General features: G+C 32.0%; 1 protein-coding gene across 1 annotated transcript in view; it reads right to left on the bottom strand.

The window, feature by feature from the left end:
• Positions 1–25,835, bottom strand: part of SLC15A5 (solute carrier family 15 member 5) — a 162,592-nt gene that overhangs the window by 79,994 nt on the left and 56,763 nt on the right. The window contains exon 4 of the mRNA XM_074269592.1: positions 13,219–13,439. Coding sequence (XP_074125693.1) covers positions 13,219–13,439 — 221 coding nt within the window. The remainder of the gene's footprint in view (positions 1–13,218; positions 13,440–25,835) is intronic.

Genomic DNA, 25,835 nt, shown 5'->3' with positions numbered 1-25,835 from the left:
GAACTTATTTTGAAGATTAGGGAAATCTGGAACAAAGATACCCAATCATTTTTTCTAATATCCCAAAAATGATAAAGAAAGGACAAGCCCTATTTAAAAGGAAATGATTAGATACAAGAGATGGTAGGATTAGTATATAATATATTCTTTTGTATTTAAAATATTCTTTTGTGAGAAAAATTATGAACTAAAATGGGTATGTTGTTAGAAAGCATTTGGGAGAATATTAGCAGGTGAGTGGGAAGGACACATATATGCACATATATATTGGAATATATAGCAGACTGGAAAGAAGAGAGAAATAATGAGTTTTAGAAGTTTATCACAAACTTGGCATGTGAAGAGGATATTATAATAATAGTGAGAGGTTCCAATTATCAAAGAATGAATTTGAACTTCCTTTTTACTAGAAACAGCACAACCAATGAATTCTAAGTTTACTATAATAATTTCATTCTTCAAATAATAGAAGAAATTGAAGAGAATTACACTTAGATATGATTTTGAATAAAAAATAGGAAAAGATTGCCAAAGTAGAAATAATGATAATCATAAGGAGGAGGAGATTACTCCTTAAAGTTTGTTATAGAGATTTAGAGAATAGCTGAGCAAATTGGTTTTAAAGGAGCACTTTTCAAAACTTAAAAGAGTTTAGAAAAAAATTGTCTCACAATCTAAAAAAGGAAACTATGTGAAGATACTGATGGAGAGGCAAAAGGATTTGATCAGAATGTATTTTAGGACATAAAATCGTTGAATCTGAAGACATATATACTGAGGAAGCCAAAATTAAAATTAACTTCAAGTATTTAAAGGGAAGTAATTTGGGAAAAAAAAGATAACCAACCAATCAACCTGAATTTTGTTTGATTGAAGCAAGAGGAAAGAATTAGAAACAATGGAAGAAAGTTACATAAAATTAGATTTTTATTTGGTATTAGGAAAATATCAAGTCTATTTAGATTTGTCTAAATCACAATATATTTCATTAACAAGTAGTAAATTACTATTAACTAGAAATATTAATGCCTTGAAGACACATTATTGGGGAAGCTGTAGGATAATTCCCCCTCTAGTGTTGTTGAACTTCAGGACCTCTAATGTCCTTTCATTACTGAGATTCTGGGATTCCCTGATATTATTAATATTAGTGAGACTGAGTTCTTTTGAATTTGAATATAAAAACCATGTAAAAGACCAATGTGCAGTCACTCTTATAATGTTATGAAGCCAAAAAGAGATTAGAGAGGAAAGTTGACCAACCTTTAGTTTTATGATCAAGAAAACTAGATTGAATCTCATACTTGAAATTTTCTAATGAAATGACCTCCAGAAATTCACTTTGCCTTTCTTTTGGTCCACTAAAACTCCTACATATTTTTCAGTTGAGTTATTGCCTAAGTTTGCCTCTTCAATGTTGTATTGATTAAATTAGTTTTTTTTTTTTTTTTTTTTTTTTTTTTTTTTTTGGAGGATGAAGATGGAGGAGGAAGTGTAAGAGTTGTTATCACAACTACATTTCTTATTATATGTTAAATGATTCCCAGTTGTAGAGATCTAATTGAATTCTGACTCTTGTACTTATTTAAGATTTAAGTTACAGTAAGAGAACTATAATGATCATTGTCAGCTCTAATGACTATTGTAATGACTAAAGTCAATGGCTATTGACTTTGAATGTATGTTGAAATCAACTCCACCATCTCTTCCTTTTATTTATCTCTCTGAGATGAACTTGTGCCTTTTCTTCTATTTAGCTCCAGGCCTTTTATGTCTTTTCCTTTTCAGCAAGATTGCTAATATTAATGTACTTCAATTCCTCCAGTAAAATGATCAATGGACAAAAATTAGACATTAATAGTGCTAATAATTAAATTCATGATTTTAGATGTCTAAGATCTTTATACTTCTCTCTTTCCTCTTCTTATAATTCTCACATTGACACTACAGATGTACAACTTGTGTTCTTGTCCATTTAATACATTGCTATTTTTATTCTCCAGTTAGTGGACAGACATTTATGCATGAGCCTTTTAAAAATTTGGTTGGTGCTCATAGAATGATATGTTTATATGTTAAGAACTAGAAGAAACTGAGATACAGAGGAATTGAGTGGCTTTTTCAGGGCCACACAGATAATAAGTGTCTAAACTGGAAGTTAAACACAATTCTCTCTGACTCTTGAGTGGAAACTCTAACCACTTACAATATTACCCACTTGGTAAAGAATAAATTTTTAGGTCTACACTTGACACTATTCTAGCTTAGTCATAAAGCTTGCCAGAGATTATGCTCTATTGGTATACTTCCTAAAAAAAAATAGAGTATCTTCTATGTGACAAGAGGTTTTCAAAGAGGATCTTTATGGAAATTTTGGATTATACTACACTACAAATTCTAAGAAAGAAAGATTATTGCTTTCATTTTATTTCTAAGAAAATCATTTCCTTTAAATGTATATTTTTAAAAAATGCTTCCTTCATTACCTGCATGTAATAATGTCTTATTGTCTACAAGTAAGGGGTGGGAATACATAACTTTCTCCAGTCTCTTTTAACTCTAATTTTTAAATGTGTTCTGATAATGGGTCTCACAACCAATAATACAACTCACTGGGAAGTAAATAAGAATCAGTTTGGTTGGGTGCCAAGGATTATTATGATCTAAATATCAGTTATTAACATTAATAGTTCAAAAGATTTATTAAAAACACATCCACTAATCAAAAGGGAAAATGAATAGTATGTTTAAAAAAATGCTGGCAGCTAAGCTATTACAAGTAGCAAGGGCTCCTAGCACAACTTTCAAGTGTCTGTTAACTGATTTGAAATGAGAATTATTGTTAAAAGGAATAAAGTTATTATCAGCATGAATCACAGACACAGAAACCTGTTAACTTAATAATGTGGCAAAAGTACTATTAATCTTTAGTGAAGCAATATTAATATATTGCCTAATCTAAGAAAAGGCTCCAATGTCTTGAAAGCTTGAAATCATTTTGCTTCTGCCTCAAGTACTGAAATAATTCCCTCTTAAAATTTTAAATACTTTTATTTTATATATGCCTCTGAGTATTCTATTATAATTGTTGTCAATAGAGTTTCATTATCACCTTTGAGTGTCCAGGAATATCAAATGCCAACATCATTAATCTTAAAATCAAAACATTTTAAAAATATTTTACTAAAATTAAGGATAGTAATGACTACTAAAATTAAAATACAGAATTAAAAATTATATGATATATTCTCCTTTGATCATCTTTGAATGACTTATTTTTCCTATCTTTTGATAAAAGCCAAAGACCTAATCAATCTCATTAGGAAAGTTTCTATTTTTCTTAAGATGTGGAAGATACCACTGATTCTTTTGAATTCCCTACTCTAACATCATTCTAAATAACTTGCAGGTGGACATTAAATATCAGCAAAAATAAATTTTAAAAAGAACCATAGTAGAAGAAGTTTAGAATTCAAAGGCCCAGGCTAAATTCTGATTTTTTTTATTGCACAGATAATTTCATATCTATTAAACTTAGTTTCCTCATTTGTAAAAATGAGAATTAATGTATTTTACAAATTACTTCACAATGTAGTTGTGAGTAAAACACTTATATAAGCTAGTAATCCTAACAATGAACCACTGTACAAATGAGATAGTAATAATCAGTTAATTGATCAATATTAATCAATTTAAAACATTAATAATGAATTCTAAGTTTTACAGAAAACAATAGAAACTATGCACTGTAGCACCTATCAAGTAAATATTAATTATCTAATAAGATATGAGCTAGTAGCTAAGATTCCCAGGGGCAGCTGGGAGTTTCAGTGCATATAATGCTAGTTTAAATAAGTTGTTCCTTGGAAACTTAGTAACTGTGTGAAATTGAGCGAGTCACTTTGCTTCAGTTTTCTCATTTGCAAAATAAAGATGATAATAATAGCACTAACTTCCCAATATTGTTGGGAGAATGAAATGAGATAATAATTGTAAAGTACTTAACACATCTCCAGCACATAGCAAGCACTATATGTTAGCTATTATTTTACACCAGAAACTCATAACATAATAAATAAATATGTAGACTGCAAATATAAACTTCAAAATATCCTTGTGAATTCAAGATACAAACTGTAATGGAATAAAACTATTGACCCCAATTACCCAGAAAATAAAAATTTATGAACATAAAGTTTTAGGATATGATTTATGATAGATATTGACATACCAAATACTTATTATCTCACAACTTTGTAGAAAGAAAAGTTTTCCAAATATAGAGATGTAGGAGAAGAAATAAAAATAATGTGGACACTGATGAGGTGCATATCATCCCTGTTATCCTCTCTGTTAATGGGGTTATCCTAAGACGTTTTTACTAGGCAGGAGATGAACTTACATGCCATTTTTCTTATTAAATTACAGAAAGTCTCTCTGAAATAGTCTTTAGAATATTATCTATAAAAGAATAGTGGTATTGTAAAAATGTCCATGGACAATTTAATTTTGGATTCAATCTAAAAAGATGAGAATAAGATTAATAATGGAGATAATAATAATAATGAAAAAACATCAAAGTTTAATCTATCATCCATGCATTGAGGAGTGAGAAGGGGGGTATGATATTAAATTAAGAGGTCAACAAGGTGATTATAGTGGGGAGTTTGCTATGAGTTCACTATGGTAGCAGTGAAGATCTGGCAGAAACGCTGAAACTCTGGTCATGTGGGTTTTACTAATACCATTGAAATTGGGTAAATAAATAGCCCAATAAAATGTTCCTAAGAGACAATGAAATAGACAAGGTAGCTAAAGGCCCTACCCTGTAATCAGCTCAATACAGTAGTGTAAAGTTCCCTGATTTCCTTGTATCACCAGATGGCAAGTTACAGTAGAATAAAACCAAAATACAGTAGTAGCTCACTTGCCAAAAAAATACATTAGTATAGTGCTGCACACTAAATTAGATGAATCACAAATACACACCAAAAAACTGAATAAAGACATGAACTCTATCATTATGAATCACTAATACATCACAAGAACATGGGGAATTGATATTGCCAGTTATAGGCAAGAACATCATATTGTTTTTCTTAACCTGTACCCTAAGTTCCAACTCATATAACAATGTACTGTCAAAAAGTAAGGGGAAATTATAAAAAAAAAATCTTCATACATAAGTGAATATTAGGTGAAATAAAAGATGAAACCAAAGGGCAACCAAATCCAAAGTGGCGAAAATCACATAATCTGAGACCACTGAAAATTTTTGACCTAAAACAAATTTCATCCGAAAAGCAGTGCATGTCAAAGGCCACACCAATATTTCTGTATGGTAGGTAGAGGCAGGTAGATAATAGATTTCATAGAGTACTGGACTTGGAGTTAGGAAAACTTAATTTCAAATTTATCATCATACACTAGCTGAGTGACCCAAGTCGTCGGATTTTTCATATCCACAAAATGGCCAAAATATTGTTCAAGGTTATCCTGAACACAAAGTGAGATATTTTAAAAGCCCTTTGTAAGCTTTAATACCAATGTGAATGTTGTTGTTTTTATTATTAATAATAAAAAAATGAGCTTTAAAAAAGATGGATGTAACTTGGATTAAAAAAATCCTTTTGTAATTTTGATACCATGTATCTAACTAGCAGATTTATGATACTAAAAGCGAAAGTTATATTCAAGAAAGATAGCATTCATTCATATCATCATGAAGAAGCACATTTTCCCAAAATACTTAATGGAAAGTCTTAAAAACAATTTAGAATTTACAAATGACAGTATATGCGGCAATCAATGTAATGGTTAGACCTTCAGGAGGAAAGGAAATGTACATAAACAAAACATCAAAAAGTGTCATGGAAGAAATGACTTCAGAAAATTGTAGAAGGTCAGTGGAAAGGAGGTGTCAATACTTATTCAAAGACAAGCATCAAAAATGCTTCAATCATTAGAACAGGATTGAAGGTATGTAGAAAAGCATAATTAGCTTGTATACATAGCAGGAAGCACAAAAGAAACATCCTCATTATCTGTAAATTCACCTACTCACTAAAATTTATTTGCAACCCTAAAATCAGTACTAGCAGTGTAATCTTAGCTATTCATCAGAGGGGCAAAAACTTACATTTCCAGCTGATAGTAGACAAGGTGCCTTCCTGTTTCAGCTTTCATAATGAAAATGAGTAATCTTTTTAATTATTGAGTGCCACATTTTTTACATATTGGTGCTTTTTTGTTGGTGATTTTGCTTTTTAAAATGGCCCCTAAGCATTGTGCTAAAGTTCTCTGTAATATTCCTAAACTCAAGAAGGATATGATGTGCCTTACTAAGAAAATACCTGTCTTCGATAATCTTCATTCATTTATGAGGTATAGTGTTATTGATTTGTGAGTTCAATATAAATGAATTAACAATATGGTAAATATGGAAAAGGAAGAGGAAATTTGCATAGTAATTAATTTTTGGAAGAACTGTATGTCTCTCTCTCTCTTTCTCTCCCTCTCTCTCTCTCTCTCTCTCTCTCTCTCTCTCTCTCTCTCTCTCTCTCTCTCTCAATCAATAGGTGAAAATGTTGTGGACCAGAGACTTGCAAGAACATAACCCTATATTCCCCTAGGAGCAGTGGTTCACTATTTGCTAATTCAGTGTATGTAGTGACTTGAGAGAACATAACTATCATGAATGATGAGAATTAGCTGTTTGTCAGAATTTCTAGATTCACTTAATAAGCAACTGTAAACAAAAGTGCATAGTTTAAAGGTGATATGGAGAGTTAAAGCAGTTCAAAGAACAAAACAAAAAATTGAATGATAAAACTTTACTATAGGATATTGAGGAACAAAGAAATAAAGGGAAAGGGGATTTTGTGCTAAAGGAAGATAAGAAAAATTTCTGGTCCCTTATAAGATCAAGAAGTCTAGCACAATAAAAGGACAAGTTAGATCAAATGTGAAATAGAAATGAAGTATACAATAGTTTTGTGATTGTAAATGACTGAAACTCTAGTTTTCTGAAAAACCAGTTAAGCAATGGTATTGGATAAGGTACAAATAATATTTGTGAAAATGTTTCATAGTGGTGATTGAATTACTAGCAATGCATTTTGCCAGGTTCTTCTAAGACATAACTATTCTTAATAGAAGGACTCATCTATTTCCTCCCAAAAGATAGAAGCTATTGTAGCAGTATAGGACACATGATATATATCATACAAACCATTAACACATATTATATCACTAAAATCTTAAAAAGAACAAGAAAAATATACTCAGGACCAATAAGTATGTGTTAAAAATCCCAGGGAAATAAAAGATGACTTATGAGCAATCCACTGATTATTCAAGAAGTCATTCAAATGTATTCTAATATTAGTAATGCTTCTATTGATAAACAAAAAGCCTTTTACTTGATCTTGCATTAATGACTTGTTCATGTACAATCAATAAGTAAAATAAATTTAATTCTACTAAGAACATTAATTACTTTACATCCACATAGAAAATTACCTTCTATTTAAAACTGTCAAGAACAATTGAAGAAAAATTTGGTGTATAGCTGTGGCTATTCTTTACCCACCTGATTTTTCTTATGTTGATAATTAGTCTATCTTCTTTACTATGATTATCGACATCATTTCCAAATCATTGCATTGTTCTGGGGTTTGATATAATAATCACAATGTTATTAGTACAAAGTAACAGGGAAAGGCTATTTGGATTCTGTGCTATACATTTTTGGACAGTGGTAAATATCTTTTGTTGCATATTAAGTCATGTTTTTTTTTTTGTGTGTGTGTGTGTTTTTGCCCACATATGGCCAAATGGTTTGTCTATTGTTGGCTTGTAGGCAGGGATGAATAGATATTTCTGGAAGATTACCAAGGGTTTTTTGGCTGGAGAAGAAATAGAGAAGGGGGGCACAATACTGAATCCTCTGTCTTCCTCAGAGAGAAGATGCCAGACAATAATTATAATTTTCTGACTCCCTAAATATTGCTAGTTTAAGGAAAATGCTTTTCCCCTTAGATTCAAGATGTTTTCCTAATTTCTAAACAGGAGTATCCCTTCCAACCAAATGTTAGTTACACAAAATGGCAACAAATGGTTAATAATGATTATACCCATTTATCTAAGCAGGCAGAAAAGTGAAACCAGAGAAGATATATAAATAAGAATGAGATTCCCCCAAACAGAGAGAGAAAAAGAAAAAGAAAAAAAGAAAAAACACAGACAGACATAGACAGATAGGTTCCGATCTCATCCTAATTATTTAGGTAATCAAGCTGGAGATTGGGGACATATTTAGGACTGTGCTTTTCCCTAAATATCTGCCTTCCAAAATCTATTTTCTTTTTCTCTATATTGATTACAATCTAGAATCATATGGGTCTTCTCTCAAATCAGAAAGGAACACAGTATCTCTTCTCTTAAAATGTCCCTTCAGTGACACTTCTAACACATGTATGTAGCATGATTGACCATTCTATTAACTAATGAGGAAAGTTTTATGCAAATGTACCAGGCAAAACTCAAATTACATTTGAATGCCTGTCTGTATTATATGCCATAATTTGAATTTATAATCAGAAATATAGAGTAAAATGTTTTTGTCATATATTTAAAAGGATTTTATTAAATTAAACATGAAAAACTTGCTGGAGGAAATCCTTTATGATGGCATTTTTCTCTATCAGAAAAAATAGTTTTATGTAGGCAAAAAAAATCACAAGTAGGACTTCAGTTGTGCTATATCTTTTAATTAATTGTGTAAATGTAACTGTGTGTGTTTTTTTTGTGTGTAGAATATCATATGGGGAAAAAAGCCTTCTCATTCCCTTTTTATATTCTCATCAAGGATGCCTTTGATGTGTGAGAAGATTATACTTAGAAATTTTTTTTAGAGATGGGAAGTAGGCATATGGGTCAATACTTATTGATATTTTCTCAGTTGCCTTTTTTCCTTAATAATATGATCCTATTTTTTTCCTAAGTCTTTGGTGTAGTCCTTTCATATATCTTGACAGACCATCCCCTCAATAACTTTAAAACTTTTTTACTTTCACCACAACCACTTTTCTAATTTTTGTTTTCTTCAGTATCATTTCTACTTCTTTATATAGAACACCGAGAACTTATAATGTTAGAGCACACAAACAGTAGCTCCAATATCAGTGACAGAGAAACAAGAGTTTGTTACAGAATTTTCTCAGATTTTTTGCCCCCACTTTCCATCTGTTTTGTGACTTCCTTTCAGGTTTATGCTTTTGGGATCATTTGGCTCATTTGAATCTCTTGCAGACTTTCAATAAACTTGCTTTTCCCTTCATTGCTTCTGTTTTATCAAATGATATTGTTCACAATCTTCTAAAATCTTCCTTTATAAGATTTTAAAAAATGAATTTGTATTCTTATCTGGTTTTATCTTTGGAAGCCATATTAAGTTGGTTGGCAGGGAGAACAAGTGTTCTGACAGAAGGAATTTCTAGGTTCTTTTGCTCTCTTCATTGTGGCAATTGATTTACATTGGTTAAACCTCTTTAGGAAATGGTAATCATATGATATCAGTTCTTGTAAATTAATTTCTCAGTTTTGTAAATGACTTATTCAAATAGGTTGGAGTGTTTTAATTGTCTACTATATATTTTAATTTTTTTCTTGAAATACGGCATTGCTTTTGATATTTTCTTTAGCAAGTCAATGGCCAGATTATATAAAACAGCTGATACAGGAATAACTCCAATGTCTAAAAATACTCATTTTCTGTTTGTTAAACTATAATAAACTTATTTTTAAAAATTATGTTATTTAGTGTTTACAAAAGCCTCTCCACTCTCCCCAGTATTGATACAATTCAGTTCCACCAGAAGGATTCTCTTTAATTGGTCACTAAACAAGAATCTGATATTTATAATTCTAATGACTAAATAAATGTTTGTAAATGAAACAAAATCACATGATTCTCAATAACTTTGGATCCTGTCCCCTTTTAAAACTCTGCTACTGTAAATTTGGAAAGAATTGAAGTCAACTTAATTTTTTTATTCACCTTCACTGCCAAGGTCAAAGAATAAATTACCAGGTGATTGATCTATTAATCAATAGTCTTCTCATTCTTACCTAGGCTAGTCTTCAGAAAGAAGAGAGATTCCTTTGTTGGAACCATTCCAACAGGATAGAACTTGCAGAAACTTGTCCTTTCTCCAGCCCTAGCCAACTGGAGACTTTGAGAACCCAGAATTACTTTTGCTTTAGAACAGATTGGGGAATTATAGAGAAATACTATTATTAACCAGTGATTTCCTGTCTTGACTTTTCAACATCTTTGCACTTCTGTTATGTGGATGATTATGGGAAACATATTTTTAAAATTCTTACAATATTTTATTTTGATGTATAAATCATACATTTTGTATAAAGAATTTGGATGACAGAATTGAATTTGAACTAAATTATTTTTTTATTTTTTATTTTCCCCTTTTTCTGAGGCTGGGGTTAAGTGACTTACCCAGGGTCACACAGCTAGGAAGTGTTAAGTGTCTGAGACCAGATTTGAACTGGGGTCCTCCTGAATTCAAAGCTGGTGCTCTATCCACTGCGCCACCTAGCTGCCCCTGAACTAAATTAAACAGAAAAAAAATCCAGTAATTTTAATTTCCTAAAGATCAGTTACCATTGTTGATACAGCTTTGACACTTTGGTTTTGACTACTAACTAGAACAACTAAAGAATATTGAACTGGGAGTCAAAAAACTTAAATTGTAATATAAACTTTGTCATTTAGTAGTGGTATGATCCTGGATAAATAATATCTTATTTCCTTTGATGAAAGAGTTAGTAAAATGGCATATCAGAGAAATGCTGTAGATATATTTTACCTACATTTTAGCAAACAATTTGAAAACATAGTTCACATTATTCTTGTGAACAAAAGTGAACTGATACTGACTTGATGACAATACAGTTCAATAGAGTTAAAGGGGTGGAGGCGGATTTGGACTATAAGGATTATAGCTGAAGGAAACTAATGTCCAAGAACACAGCTCATCTGTTTACCACTATATTCTAAACTGAAATTCATAAACCTAAAAATTGCCTCGAAGATTCACATTCCTTTAGATATTTATAATCCTTTGACAATGGATACATTAAAATTATCACTGAAAAGATAATACAATTTTAATCATCTCTTATCTATTTACCTATTTATCATGTAATTTTATTATTTCTGTACTTCATTTCTTCATATTCTGATTTTCTAAGAGTCTTAAAGATTAGATAAGGGAGACTTAGTGGAAATAGGCCAGGTACTAAATCTATGGCAAATTTGGTACTTTTACTATTTTTCAAGAAATAGTCAAATGACAAGAATAATTCACCCTATTAACAACCAAGCTACTAATAATGAAAGAAATACAAATCAAAATAATTCTGAGGTTTTATTTCACACCAAGGAAAGTGGGGGAAATTACAGCAAAAGATAGGAATACTTCATGTTGGAGGAGTTGTAGAAAGATGGACACACCAATTCATTAACTGGGAGTTGTAAATTGGATCAATTTCCTTCTGAAAAAAGAAAATTGTAAACTACTCCAACATCTTTGCAAAGGAAACCCTAAATGAGATCATGAAGAGTTGTACATAACTGAAAAGATATAACTGAAACAACGACCACAAAGAAATTAGTTCAAACGTTTTGTAATTATGGGAAATGAATGACAAAATATCTAAACCTTTTGACCCTAAGATTAAACTGTTAGACATATACCCAGAAGTCAAAGTCAAAAAGAAAGCATCCATACATGTCAAAATGTTTTTAGCAACCTTTTTGTAGTAGCAAAAACTTGGAAAAAAAACTGATGCCCATCAATCAGAGAAATGGCTGCACACATCAATAGTACATGTATGTCACTGAATTTTATTGGGTTGTAAGAATGATTATGGTGAATACAGAAAATCATGGAAATACTTTTCTATATTGGTACAAATTGAAATAAGCAGAACCAGGAAAAGAATACAAACACACACACACATATCCTACAACAATGTAAATGGAAAGAACTATAAAACAATTGAAAATGAATCTTATTAAATTATATTGACCATATTTAGTTTCAAAGAAGAGATATGAGAAGATTCTTTCTACTACTTCATTGCAAAAGTGGGGGACTAAGGTGATAGAAGCCTGAATAGATCAGCTTACTTTTTTAACATGTTAGTTTTGCTGAATCTTGTGCTTCTTCCTAATTCCTTCTAATTTTGTAATAAAAGGAATATCTCTTTGGAAGAAGAAATACATTGAAAATTGTAAATGTAAAAACAAATTTAATGATATAATTTATTATTTAAAAAAAAACACACTGCTCCTTGTTAGCATCTCTAAAGGTTTATTGGAGGAAGAAGAAGAAACTTTGGATTAAAGGTAGGTTTTGCAATTGCCTATAGGTTTAAATTTTCCATGTGTAATTACACATGCTTCATTAGAGGACTGCTTATATTGAACACCCATTGAGAATTACTCTCAGGTATAAGTGAGCAAATAACTTCATGCTGAGATTCTCCTAGCAAAAATTCTATCCAGTTATGATTGTGCTTTAACCTATTATGGGTTATTATATCAATTATTCTGATTCTACTTATGAAATCAGAACCTAGCATTGTTAGGAGGAATACATGGATCATAGGATTTACAGCTGGAGGAGACCTTGGAAACCATCCAGTCTGATCTCCTCATTTAACAAATGAGGAAACTTTCATCCCCAAAAGGCAAAGCCATTTAAGGCAAAGTCACCTTTATAAGAGGTGACAAATTTAAACCAATTAAGGAAGGCAATTCAATATAAAGGTTCCTGGGTTTGAAATCAAGGGACTTGGGTTCCTATCTCAGCTCTGCCACTTTAACCTCAGAACTTAAATAAGAAATCCAAAGAAGACAGTGATTCAGTGGAAAGAAAGTAGATTTGGAGTTGAAGTACTTCAGTTCAAATCCAAGTTCTGCTGTTTAATTCTCTATATGACTTTGGTAATATCACTTAACCTTTCTTGGCTTAAGTTTCCTCATCTGAAAAATGAGAATTTTGGTTTAGATGACTCTAAGTTCCATTCTGATTCTATATCTATTATATTGTATATGTAGGGTTATACTGACACCAAATGTAAGCTGTGAGATCAGTTTTAAAAATGTGATCACCTTTATGGAATTCTCACCTGCATAATGCACACGCGATATAAAAGCTGAAAGAAGAAGAGAGGAAAAAGCCTGAAGAATGATTTTGTGTTTTCCACTTGAAGTTCACTGTACCAGCCACCATTGTTTTCCTTGGCTCGATCTAACCAGTTAGTCACATTGGGGCCTAGATGATTATATTTCAGACAGCCCATTTTCAGTGCATTAAAAAACACTCCCCAAATTGTCCGTAAGGAGCTACCTGCAAATAATAAGAGACATCATGTATTGTTAAAAGACATAAGACTACCAATTTAAAACTAGAAGAAATCTTAAGACACTAATAAATCCAATAATCTCATATTATAGATGAAGAAATTATGTCCAGAAAGGTAAAGTGTCTTGGGTTTGGACAGAAATCCCTTCACTTCCAATTTAGTGTTCTTTTCATAGCATCTGTCTTCCTTGAACATGTTGTCACTTATCAATATTAGTCAGTCAAGAAACTAACCATTAATTAGTAAGGACAATATGATATTTGGGGTGCTAGGGCCTTTATAAGGCTAATTAAAACCTGTGTTGATCTCTGCATAGTCCAAAAAAGAGTGTTTTTTTTAAAGCCATTATAATACAGAAAAATATAATATCTTAGTTTAAAAAGAAAAGAAATATGGCAAAGAAGAGACATTGAAATATTAATTTAAAGAGCTCAGACTCTCAAGCACTTGTCTAATGTATTAAATTTGCTTAAGAAAGTCTTTCCTCTAATAATCATGTTAATAAGATTGAGCTTCACCTTTAATCATGGATTTAGAACTGAAAAAAATCTTAGAGGACTTATAGTCTCATTCTAAAGAAGAATAATTAGGAATTAAATGAATTGACCATCATTAAAAAGTAGAAAAAAAAATGTAAAATTTGAACTCAGGTCTTTTGACAAAGATTCCACAATTTTTTTTTTTTTTTTTTTACAAGAAAGGGTCATGGATACTAATCATAGGCATTGGTGTCATTGTAAGATAAATTATATTTCTTCTGTATTGGTACAAATTGAAATAAGCAGAAAAAATTTTCTTTGAATTTTGGAAATAATTGTAAACTTTGAATTATTTACATGTAAAGCCCCCCCCCCCAAAAATGATGAGCTTAATTTAATTTGGTTTTCTCTAGCTGCTTCTGATAGTTCTATAATCATGAATACCAATGTTTGGTGTATTATACTTATGCCTAAATACATTGCCATGAATATGCCAATATATTTTAGATTTCCTAATAGAAAGAAAAAAAAAAAAACAAAACAAAACCAAACAAATCGAAACCCTTGATCAATAATTATTTTGCCTGCATAATCTTGATTGCTATGGTTTTGGGGGGAACTCTCCTTGCCTAAAAAATTTTGATCATAGTTATTCATTCTATAAATTATACAAGTCCCTAGCATGGATATTTCCAGGATAAGTCAGAGCTTAGAAAATGCTTTGAGTTATTTAGAAAGGTGCTATACAAATCCAAAGTATAATCATGACTGTCATCATCATTATTATTAAATTCAATTTTTCTGTAATATGGAATAGACCAACATTTAGCTGCACAGCTCATTTTTAAAGTGTCATGGACTATTTAGTCATGAAGTTTGAATGAAGAATATTTATTAATATTTCTCTTTGCAGCTGTAAAGTAGTTTGATTTGATCAGGTCTTTTCCGTAAGCATTCTAATGGATCTATTATGTCAACCTTTGATTAATTGGGGAAGCATGGAGGCCTGGTAATTGGATATGGAGCCTTTCACCTCCAAGTCATTGAATCAAATCTGGTCCAAATTGGTAGTGACCAAGAATGATTATAGTGATTCCTCTTTGGTGGCCTCTGTGAAGTGTGTCTAGGGGATAGGAGGTGTGTCAGAAGAGAGCCTAAGAGGAGAAGGATTTGTTAATGAAAGACCTATTCTGCATTTGCCTAAGGTTAACAGTCTCAAAGGACAGTCTCAGGAACTAATTGAACCAATGAGTTAGAACCACCTCTAAATAGGTAAACCAATCCTCTGAAGCAGGGAATATGGATATAGCTGTTCTTATTACTGAAAATGACTTGCTCTATAATGAAACTTATAGATTTTTCAATTAGTTATGTTTTAGCTAGAAAAGAATATGGGACAAATTGATGAGGAATTAAAAAAAAGGTTGGATCTGAAAAGTATAGAGTTAAAGGGATAATTTTATTTTTTTATATATATTTTTTGTGTACTATGCATACTGTTGGTGCTCAAAAAATTGTTAACTGAATGAATAAATGAGTGACTGTGCTAGCAATTTATCTAACTTTCCCACAGCATTTCTTTCTTTCTTTTTTTTTTTTTCCCTTTCTCTTTTGACTGTCGGCTTTCACATTCACATTTTGTGAGGGAAGGAAGTTTCATTAGGGAAGTTTTTAGAGAACAGAAGGAAGTTGTGTAGGGACAAAGTTGTATCACTGTTAGGAAAAATGCTTCAGAAAACTGCTGTTCCATTATACCTCATGAAATAAATTACTTGCTTATCACCTAAAATAACTCTTATAATGTAAGAATTGGCTTATCCTTCATCTACAAAGAAACATCAGAATATCTGATTAAACATGACTACTAGATTCTAAGAGACACAAGCAAAATAACCAAAAATTACTTTATCATTAGAATTTGAAAATTGTTTTTATGTACTAGGAAAAGAAATGGGAACATGAACAAACCTAGAATGAAGCATTAAATCAAAATGAGGACAATTCTGTTGAAATGCCCAAAACTTATGGTCCACAAATAAGACTTTGAGTTCACACAGGCTATTTCAAACTTTAGGAATTTCTTGTATAAACATTAAACTATATTTTTGTCTTCTCACCTAGTGTTCCTCTTGACTAATGTCAAATTTGTCTCAAGTCTAAGTCTCTGCAACGAAGGAAAAGGACTGTCAGCTTTCTTTTCAGCACTCAAGCAAACAAAATATTAAATAAAGGGCAAAGTTTATTTAACCTGACAAAAATCCAAAAGAGATCCATATCTAAGACTATAAATGATAAAGACAAATTCATTTTTCCTCTTTATTGAAGCTCACTCTTTCAGAGACCTGTATGTACAAACTTACAGTATGCTTCTGAATAGACTTCTCTCCATGAGGGGAAAAGACTTGGAGTTATTAAAAAGTCAAGCAAATCATTCCTACTATGGTATGCCCTACTTCTCCAGTCATCTGTATAGTGCTCTTGACTTAAAATACTACACTGAATTATCACTACCAAAAGGGGAAAGATCAACCTTATTAGAAAGTTAACTAACTTCCAGATAGCTCCACAGTCTTAAAAACTCACAAAACCAATGAAGGGAAAAATCCAGGTTTACTTCTCTACTTAATAGTCTTTTTTTTTTTTTTTTTTTTTTTGAGCTTATGTCCATTTCTTGCCATCCTTGTTGGCCTAGAAACACCTCTGTCAATATGTCATTTGTCACCTGTATGAATTCCTAGGATACAAGGCATTCTTCCTCATTGCTTATTTTCTGTCATCTTGTTGTCTCAATTTTGATGACTTAGAGTGAATATAAGAAACCATTGTTTCTGTTCTGACTAGAAACTCTGAGAGTATTCCCCTTTCAGATTGAAGGCAAACTTTTAGGAAGGCAAACTAGGCTATGTGTTGCCTCAGTTGTTGTCTAGACTTTATTTTTTGAATATCTGTTTTTTCATACAAACTGAGACCAGATAAAGATGTTAGGTTAAAAAAAAACAAGGATTTCCACTGCATCTGAAGCCATCAGCAGTAGTCTTGACCAATGTCTTGCCATTGGATTCTGATAACTCTGGAGGAGAGAATGAGACTGATGACCTTGCACAGTCCTGCCTCAGTTAAATCCAATTCATTTGTAAGTTAAGGCATTACTCTCCTAATGTTACTGGTACTCTTTGAGAATGAAAGATGAATAACAATTTTCTGCCATCTTCAGCTCAATGTGATTCTTTCCTTCCTGATAGAAAATGCCATGTGATTCTTTAATATACATAGTTCTCTCATGCATATGGTACTTTTTGGGGTAGGATGTATGTGTGTGGATGATCAGATTTCCTTTCTGGGAATCAGGACAATACATACATGATCATCTCCTCTCCATCAAGTCTCTGAGATTTTAGGAACATATTTTATTGTGTCTGTGTCCTTTGCTTTTGCTCTCAATTTTAAAGCCAAATCTTAGGGTATAGACCAGGCGCATGATCTGGTAATGAACCCATCAGTCATCTATAATCCATTGTCAAAAAGGGCAATGGAGAATTAAGGAGAAGGAAAGGAATTCATGCTTTATTAAAAATTATTTTTTGTCAAGGGGAAGCTAGATAGCATTGTGGAGCTAGAATCAGGAAGTCTCATCTTTTCCTCTATTCAAACCTGGCCCCAAACACTTATTATCTATGTGACCCTGGGCAAGTCACTTACCCCAGTTTGCCTCATTTCTTTATCTGTAAAATAAATTGGAGAGAGAAATAGCAAATCATTTCAGTATATTTGCCAAGAAAACTTCAAATGGGATCATGAAGAGTCTAATATGACTGAAAAATGACTGAACAACAGATTTTTGTCAAGGAAATTTTGTACCTTATTGAGAGTTCATTGTTAATGGCTGAGTAAAAAATTGATAAATGGAATAATTTGTATCTTCCATGAGAAATATTATCAATCTCAGAATAAAGATTTCCTCGTTGGAGGATTCTTGAACTTTGTAGAAATAAGACATTTTAAAAAATGAATGCTATAACAGAGTCCTCATCAACTGGGGTAATGCACAATGACATTTCTAATGGGCAGACTAACTATAAATCTTTTAAAATAAATGAAGCAGATGAGCTATTTTGAATGCCTTTTTCAAGAAGTAATGCTTTACCTGGAAATTAACACACACACACACACACACACACACACACACATTTTAAGAAATAATTTTTCCCTATTCTCTGTACTTTTAAATCCTTAGCTCTGATTCTTTGACATTGATCTAATCATGACTATCTAGGCTATTTAATTATAATTTTTTAAAAAGCCTACATTGTACTCTTGATGGTAGATGCACATTTTTTCCTCTTTGGTCACCTGCCAGTTCTCAAAATTATAGTAGTGGGAAGAAATGCAAATGAAGGTAGCATTTGACAGCTAAATATAATGGAATGCATGGTCTACATTTGAAAAGTTACCTTAAAATAAAAGGTACCATATATAAAATCACTTCTTTAAGGTCACCTATGGCTTTGAATTACAGCTTTGAAGAATTTCCAATTTAGTCATTATAGAGAAAGAGGGCAAAATAAGGATTACATACTTTGCTGGAAAGAAGACAGAATTTACTTCATCATAGATGTAGGATCTTATAAATTAGAAGTAAGAAATTCACAACAATCATACTCATTAGATAAAGCATCATAAACACAGGTGAATGCTCTCACCTCAATTTTATGTTGCTAACATATTTTAAACATATTTATGCTTGTTTAATTCAATTCAATATAATTTTATTAATAGCTTGTTATTGAAAAGAATATTTTAGGACCCAGAAATAGCAAGATGAAATCAAACAGCTCTCATACCAAAGGATCTTTCAACTTATTTGAGGTTATACTATGAATATTATATATATATATATATATATATATATATATGTATATATATACACATTATGCATATGTACATTTATTTAAATATACATTTAAATATACAAATATATATCTATACATACACACATGTGTATAACATCTCTAGATATTTATATAGATTTGTGTTTATTGTGGATATGTGTTTCTATTCAGGACATTCCAAAAGATTCATTGTAGGTTTAAACTTTAATAGATCCCCTGGATTTTGTAAATAAGGAAGCCATAGAAAAATGAGACTGAAGGTCTAAGAGAGAACTAGTAGGTGAAGAGATCAGTGGCATCTTAAAAAAATATTTTCAAGTAAGTTGAATCTTGATAAGATTTTGAGAGGCAGAAATGAGAAGACATCACAAGAGACAGCTTTTGTCTATTGATGTGGGCATCCTAGAGCCACAGAATAATTAGAATCCTAGAGTTGGAAAAGAATTCCACCACAATCACCTAGTCCAACCCACACCAGAAACAGACAAGAAGTGATTAAGCCTTTGCCTGATATGTTCCTGTGAAAAGGAATTTACTACTTTTGAAGACTATCCATTTAACTTTTGAAAAGCTTTAATGTTTAGGAAATTTTTCTTGACATCAAGCCTAAAATTTTCCTCTTTTCAAATTCTACCTACTATTCCAAGTTTCATTCCCTGGAGCCAAATAGATCATGTCTAATGTTTATTCTATGCAATAGTTCCTCAAGTACATAAAGAGGTATCAAATTATTTCTGTGCTTTTTCTCCTTCCTCATGTACCTGACACATTATAGATACAATAAATACCTGTTTATTAATTGGTTAATTTATTCAGTACCTCCATCTACTACAGTTACTTACAAGGATTATTCCTAAAATATAAGGTAGTATCCATTACACATGTGAAATACTAGTCTCAAAGTGGGAATATGATCTGAGGATGGATGGGGACTTGAAAGGATGCTACATGAAAAATAACACAATATTTGACCTTATCTAGTTATTCAGTACTTTCCCCTCACAATCTCAGTCTTACAAATATCACTATTAAGGGTTCAATTCTTTCAGTTCCTAAAAATACAATTCATTTATTCTAGGTGAAATATATACATTAAGGACAGCTAAGCTTTCCACCTCCTTACTTATTTTGAGTATTAACCTCTACTAGCTATTTGTGTTTTGTTCTTTTCACTTTTCATCTCCTTAAGAGGCAAAAAATTAGTAAAATAAATAAATAAACAACTCCACATTTAATATGTCAGTAATTGTCCTATCTTGTTGTGACCCTGGATATCTTAGAATCAGCCTGAGTCAGGATAAGCAAAAGTCTTTATTCTTGGTCTTTTGCTGTGGTGGTCAGGGGATTAGATCTAGCAATCTCCACACCTCCTATCTCTCTCCACCACCAGGAGTATGAATAGATCTCCTCCTCCTACTCCACCCACTGATTTCACTTCCCCTTCTTTGTCCACACCCACAGATCCAGGAAGCACAGAATAGTTGGGGAGGGTCATCCTTCAAACATGTGGCAATAGAGAATTGTCCAATTGGTGATTAGCCTCGTGTGCTAGGTTACCTTGCATCTGCTCAGTTCTAGCTCTCTACGCCATCTATCCTGAGAAATAGTCCTAGCTCTTTTTTAATTCTATTCTTTCCCTCAATATAACAAAAGCATAACTTTGCATCTTTTTTTTTTATCAGTCTTAGCTTAGTCTGAGCTTAGCACTTCTGATGTCATCACACTTTTGAATACATCTTCTGATACTTTCATTTACATCTATGTCTATATAGAGTTCTCTCTCCATACATGCCAACTTCCATTTGTCCTCCTTTCTTTGTGGGTTTTTTTTTTTTTTTTTTTTAGGATTTTGTTCTTGAGAGTTTCTTATATCTTCATAGATGAGTTCCATTATAGCATGTCAAATCCATGCAATTCTACTGGAATCATGTGAAATCTGCTCTTAAAATCATGTGAAATCTTAAGTCTATGCTCTAATAGAGTGTTTACATTCTTTCAAGTTTCCTCTTTCTACCATCTAGCAATCAGTTCCTCTCTTGGAGAAAAACAGATTACAATTCTGCTTTGTTGATTCTTTCACAAATTGAATAATGAAATTATTATTAAAGCAAATCAAGAGGATATTTGCCATATCTATGTCTTTGACATAGATATATAGATAAATAGACAAAAAGAAATGGAGACAGAGCTTCTTTGAATATGTCTGAATAACTGAAATCCCCAATCACTACTATATCATGCTCTTTTCTCTTTCCATCTTGTGCTCTCATGTCAAAATTGCTAGTTTATCCCCCCATTTTGGCTTTGTTGCTTTCTTTTATTTGTATTCTCACTCATTAAAATCTAAGTTTTTTGAGAGCAGAACCTATCTTTTTTCCTGCCTATATTTATATTTCTAGTTAATAACATATAGTAAGTGCTTAATAAATGCTTATTGATTGATTTGACTTGCTTAAATCCCTTTTTTTTTCAGGAATAAGTTTATCTCAGTTCTTAATTTTTTATTCTCTTGCTCTCAATTAAAATTCTATCTATTTACTGTATTCAAGACACTAAGCAAGGTGCTTAAGGATAGAGAGACAAAATAAAAATCATTTTTGTCCTCAGGATGCTTCCATTTTATTTGATAGATTATATGAATATGTGTATGTATTTACACATATATGTGACTGTATGTATGCATGTGTAAACAAATATATAGAATACACACATACTTGTTTGAAGAAGTATATAATAAATAACAATTAAGAAATCAGGAAAAGCTTCCTGTAGGAGATAGTATTTCAGCCTAACCTCAAAGAAAGCTAGGGATTCTAAGAGACAGAAGTAAGAATAGAGAAATTTCTTGGCATAGGGATGGATAGTGGGGTGAGGAAGGGATGGAAAGCTTATGGAAAGCTTATGCAAAGGCATGGAAAGAGATAGAATGGAGTTTGGAGATGAACAAATAAATGATCTAGGTTAGAGCAGAATATACATAAAAGGAGAAAAGTACAATAAACTTGCAAAAGTAGATTTGAGAAACATTATCAAGAGCTTTAAATGTCAAACTGAAAAAAACTATTTTTTGTAAAGCCAGTAGGAAGGAATAAAAGGTTTTTGAGTGAGGGAGTGATATTATTATGTACAACCTTTAGGAAGATTATTTTTAGTGCCCATGAGGAGGATGGTTAGAGACAACGAAAAAAAGAAAACAAAATTAGGAAGTTGTTGCAACATTCCAGGCAAAAAGTGATGATGGTCTAAAATAATGTCCATGTGACTACAAGAAGAGATTTTTTTTGAGGTATAATCAATTAACCTTAACAGCTGATTTGATATAAACAAAAGGGAAGAAGTAGAGCAAGTGGAGAAGTGGAGCTGCTAAAACTGGAAACTTGATTGACTAGAAAAATGATGGTACCTTAAAGCAAGTAGGGAAATTTCAAGAAGAGGTTGAGCTAGGGTGGCATATTAAATTTAAAATATTTATTGAACATCCAGTTTTAGATTCCCAACAGATAACTGATGATGTAGGATTGAAGCTCTTGAGAGACATTTGACTGGATATATGGATTTAAATATAATCTACATAGAAATGATAATTAAATCTATGAAAACTTATAAATGATTAAGTTGATTAAAGGGAGAAGATGGCTCAGAATAGAACCTTGAAAGACACATATACTTAGATCACGAATAACATGGATGATGATCCTGAGGAGACAAGAAGAGAAACAGAAGAGAATAATGCCATAAAAACCCAAAAAAGGCATATTGTTCACAAGGAGGAGGTGGATAACAGTGTAAAAAAATGTGAGATGTCAAGGAGAGTCTAAGGCAATTAAATCTAATGATAAAAAGCATACTAAAAATCTTGGAGAAAGTTGAGTGGTGAAGCAGGCTGGAAAACATTGCAAATGTTTGAGAAGTGAATCAGAACCTAAGAAGTGGATGCAGTTAGTATAAATGGTGCAGTATAGACTACACTAGATTTTCTAGTATTTTGACTGGTAGATGAAGAAGAGATGTTATTTGAGGTTTAGTGGTAAATAATATTAATCTCAAAAAAGTACATGCAACATATTTTAAGCATTATTATCAGCATCGTTACCATTTCTCCATCATTTTCTTAAGTTTAGACAATCAACAAAATAATGACTCAAGTACTAATTTCTTTGTAAATTTCTGAGATATAAATTCTCACGTTGAAAAGTTAATGAGTAGCTCCTGCTAGCCAATTTGAGCTGGCCCCAGTGCATCCTGAATGTGATGTGATAGTATGGTGGTAAAGCTATGTGAAGATTTTTTTCGAGGTGGGGTAAGGGTGAAGACCATAAACAGCAGGAAGATATGGAAGATTATGGAGATAGAGAAAAGCACTCAGAGGAGATTATTGATCAAAATAAGGATACAGGTAGAGGTTTTGGCTTTGTAAAGGGGAAGTCATACTTTTTCCCTTGAGGATTGGGGAAATGAGAATGGAGGATGATGTTGAGAAGTTTAAAAGTGCAGATTATGGAAAAATATATTCTTGATTGGTGGACTATCTTTTTTTGCACAAAGTGGAAAGTGAGAAAGGGAGACAGGAAGAGAGAATATAGGAAGCTAGAGGAGAGAAGACCATGTAAGAGGAGAGAAAGTAAATAACGCAGATAAACCCAGGTTGTAGTTTTGCCATATATGAGAGCTAATAGGATAAAGAGTCAAAGAATTCACTATAAAGGATAGAATATAAATAAAATAGTTAACTAAAAGTTGGGATTTTTTGAAGGCATAAAAAATTAACCCGACTGGGAGATGGAGAAGAGTAAGTAACATGAGAGTTTATGGAAAATTGTGATTGGGAGCTAGGGAATATAAACAAATGGCATGAATTTCAATGGAAGACAAAATGTTAAGTCATAGCCGTAGAACTAGGATCTGGAAGTATCAATGAATAGCAAAGAGAATTTTTCATTACTCCTTTCCTCTAGGTGCTAAGAAATCTAAGAGAAGATGCAACTAGGACTAGAAAGAATGCCTGGCATCTACAATTTTTATGAAATCTTCTTGGTTTCATTGAGTTCATAAACAGAAAAGGAACATGATAGGAAGAAGCCTAATTGAAATATGTTTGTTGACATTGAAATGAGGATTCCATAAAACAACGGAAGGAGAGTGCAAAACACCCTGTGACTTCCAGAAGGACACACTTAAAGAGGAAGATAAGAAAATGGATAAGTATTAGTAGACAAGTTAAGCTTTCATTTAGGAGACTTTCACAGAGAAAGTAGGATTTTGCTATTCATAGAAATAATAGAACATCTGACCTGAACTCCCATCTTCAAAGATTATATTATCATATTCTTTTTCAAATACAGAAATAAAGGAAATTTGGTCAGTCCCCTGGGTCTTAAAATGCACTGGAATTGATTTCCAACAATTTGATTAAATTTTACATTCACTATCAAAAAATAACACCAAGATTGTAGGGAATATAATGCACAGTTGAAAAGTTTCCTGCATTTGGAAACAAATATTAAAGTCTATTCTTAAATGTATTCTGATCTGTGAAGATTGGGTTTGGGGCTCTGGTAAGGTGTGGCTTCAACTATAGGAGCTTCTCTGCTGTATTATGGTGGTAATAGAGACTTCTTGCGTTATTGCAGTAAGTTGGGTGTTTGTAGCATCTTTGGGTGATTCTTACTCTACAGAATATTTTCTTATGCTAATAATGGTTTTTATTTTCCACAGAATAGGAAATTGCTTCTGTGTACCACCTGGTTAGACCCTAAAGTTGATTTTCTGAATGCTTCAGTATTTCTAGAATTAAAATCCCAATACATCACACGTTCTTGTTCTTGCCTCTATCATGAGGATATATTGCACAAAGCTATCTCAAGAGAGATAAATCACATACTCAGAGAAGGAGCAGATTTATTGGCATTCATGTCTGGACAACTCATGTTTTGTTATAATGAATGCTATGATAAATATTGCTTCCCTTCCTTAACTGTAACTTTCATTGGGTAAATTAGTAATAACAAAATTTGCTAATTTATGCACCCATCTAGCTGCCTGAATGAAATCAGGGTAGCAATACACTTTTGTAGATATGGGAATGGATTATTGCATATGCCTTGTACAAGTTGAAATGAAGCTCAAAACAAGGGTATAGCGCAAGATAAGGGAATTTTGTTAATTAGAGAGCAGAGATTTTAGAGGACATGATGGAAGCAAAGAAGGAAAGGGACTGGGAAATTGTGGTAATAAGTTAGATGGGAATGAGATTTTGAGAAGATATTCAGAACAAAATGTGGTGTTGATTTGATCTCAGAGATTAGGGGAACAGAAGATGAAAGTTTGCTAGCCAGTGGATAGGTAACATACCAGTTCATCAAAAATACTTAAGACTCAGAACTCAGAAGGTTGATGACAGTAGAGGTTGGGAAGGTTATTTTGTGAAGGAAAATACTCATTTTGGGCAATATGTATTGAGGGCAGTTATTTGGTCTTTCATTGTTCTTCATACTAATCCTTATGTGGGGCTGTGTGAAGACTAGAAGAGACAGTGTAATCTGCCTAAGAAAGCTTAGTTTCTTTTATTTTGATGCTGATCATATATAAAGAAGTAATGATATTCATAATCCAAATGACTGAATCTTGAGGATTTAGTAATAGAAATAAAAGGGATTATGATAGCAATTAAGAAATGTCATCTTAAGAAACCCAGAATTATTGATTCATGTAGACAATACAAATAAATGGAATTAACTGTGCCACACATCATTTCAGGCTGCAAAAATTTCATACCTACTGAATCCTGAGCAAAATGTTACTTGTTTGTAGGTATGTTAAAAACTCAATGTCTTTAATAAACCAATATGTGGCAAATTCGTATAGTAAAGGTAAAGACTTTGAAATTGCCTTAAAATTTTAATAAATAAACTCTAGTGGAACTTGAGTATTATTGGAGATGGAACTGTGATGAGCATAGGACATCAATTTATAAAAATTTAAGAACTTTTTATCAATTTTTATGCCAAATATT

This window comes from Sminthopsis crassicaudata, chromosome 5 (genome assembly GCF_048593235.1).
Source record: "Sminthopsis crassicaudata isolate SCR6 chromosome 5, ASM4859323v1, whole genome shotgun sequence".
NCBI classification, from domain to species: Eukaryota; Metazoa; Chordata; class Mammalia; order Dasyuromorphia; family Dasyuridae; genus Sminthopsis; species Sminthopsis crassicaudata.
The sequence above is the reverse complement of the archived record's forward strand: the minus strand, read 5'-3'. Positions and strand labels throughout refer to the sequence as shown.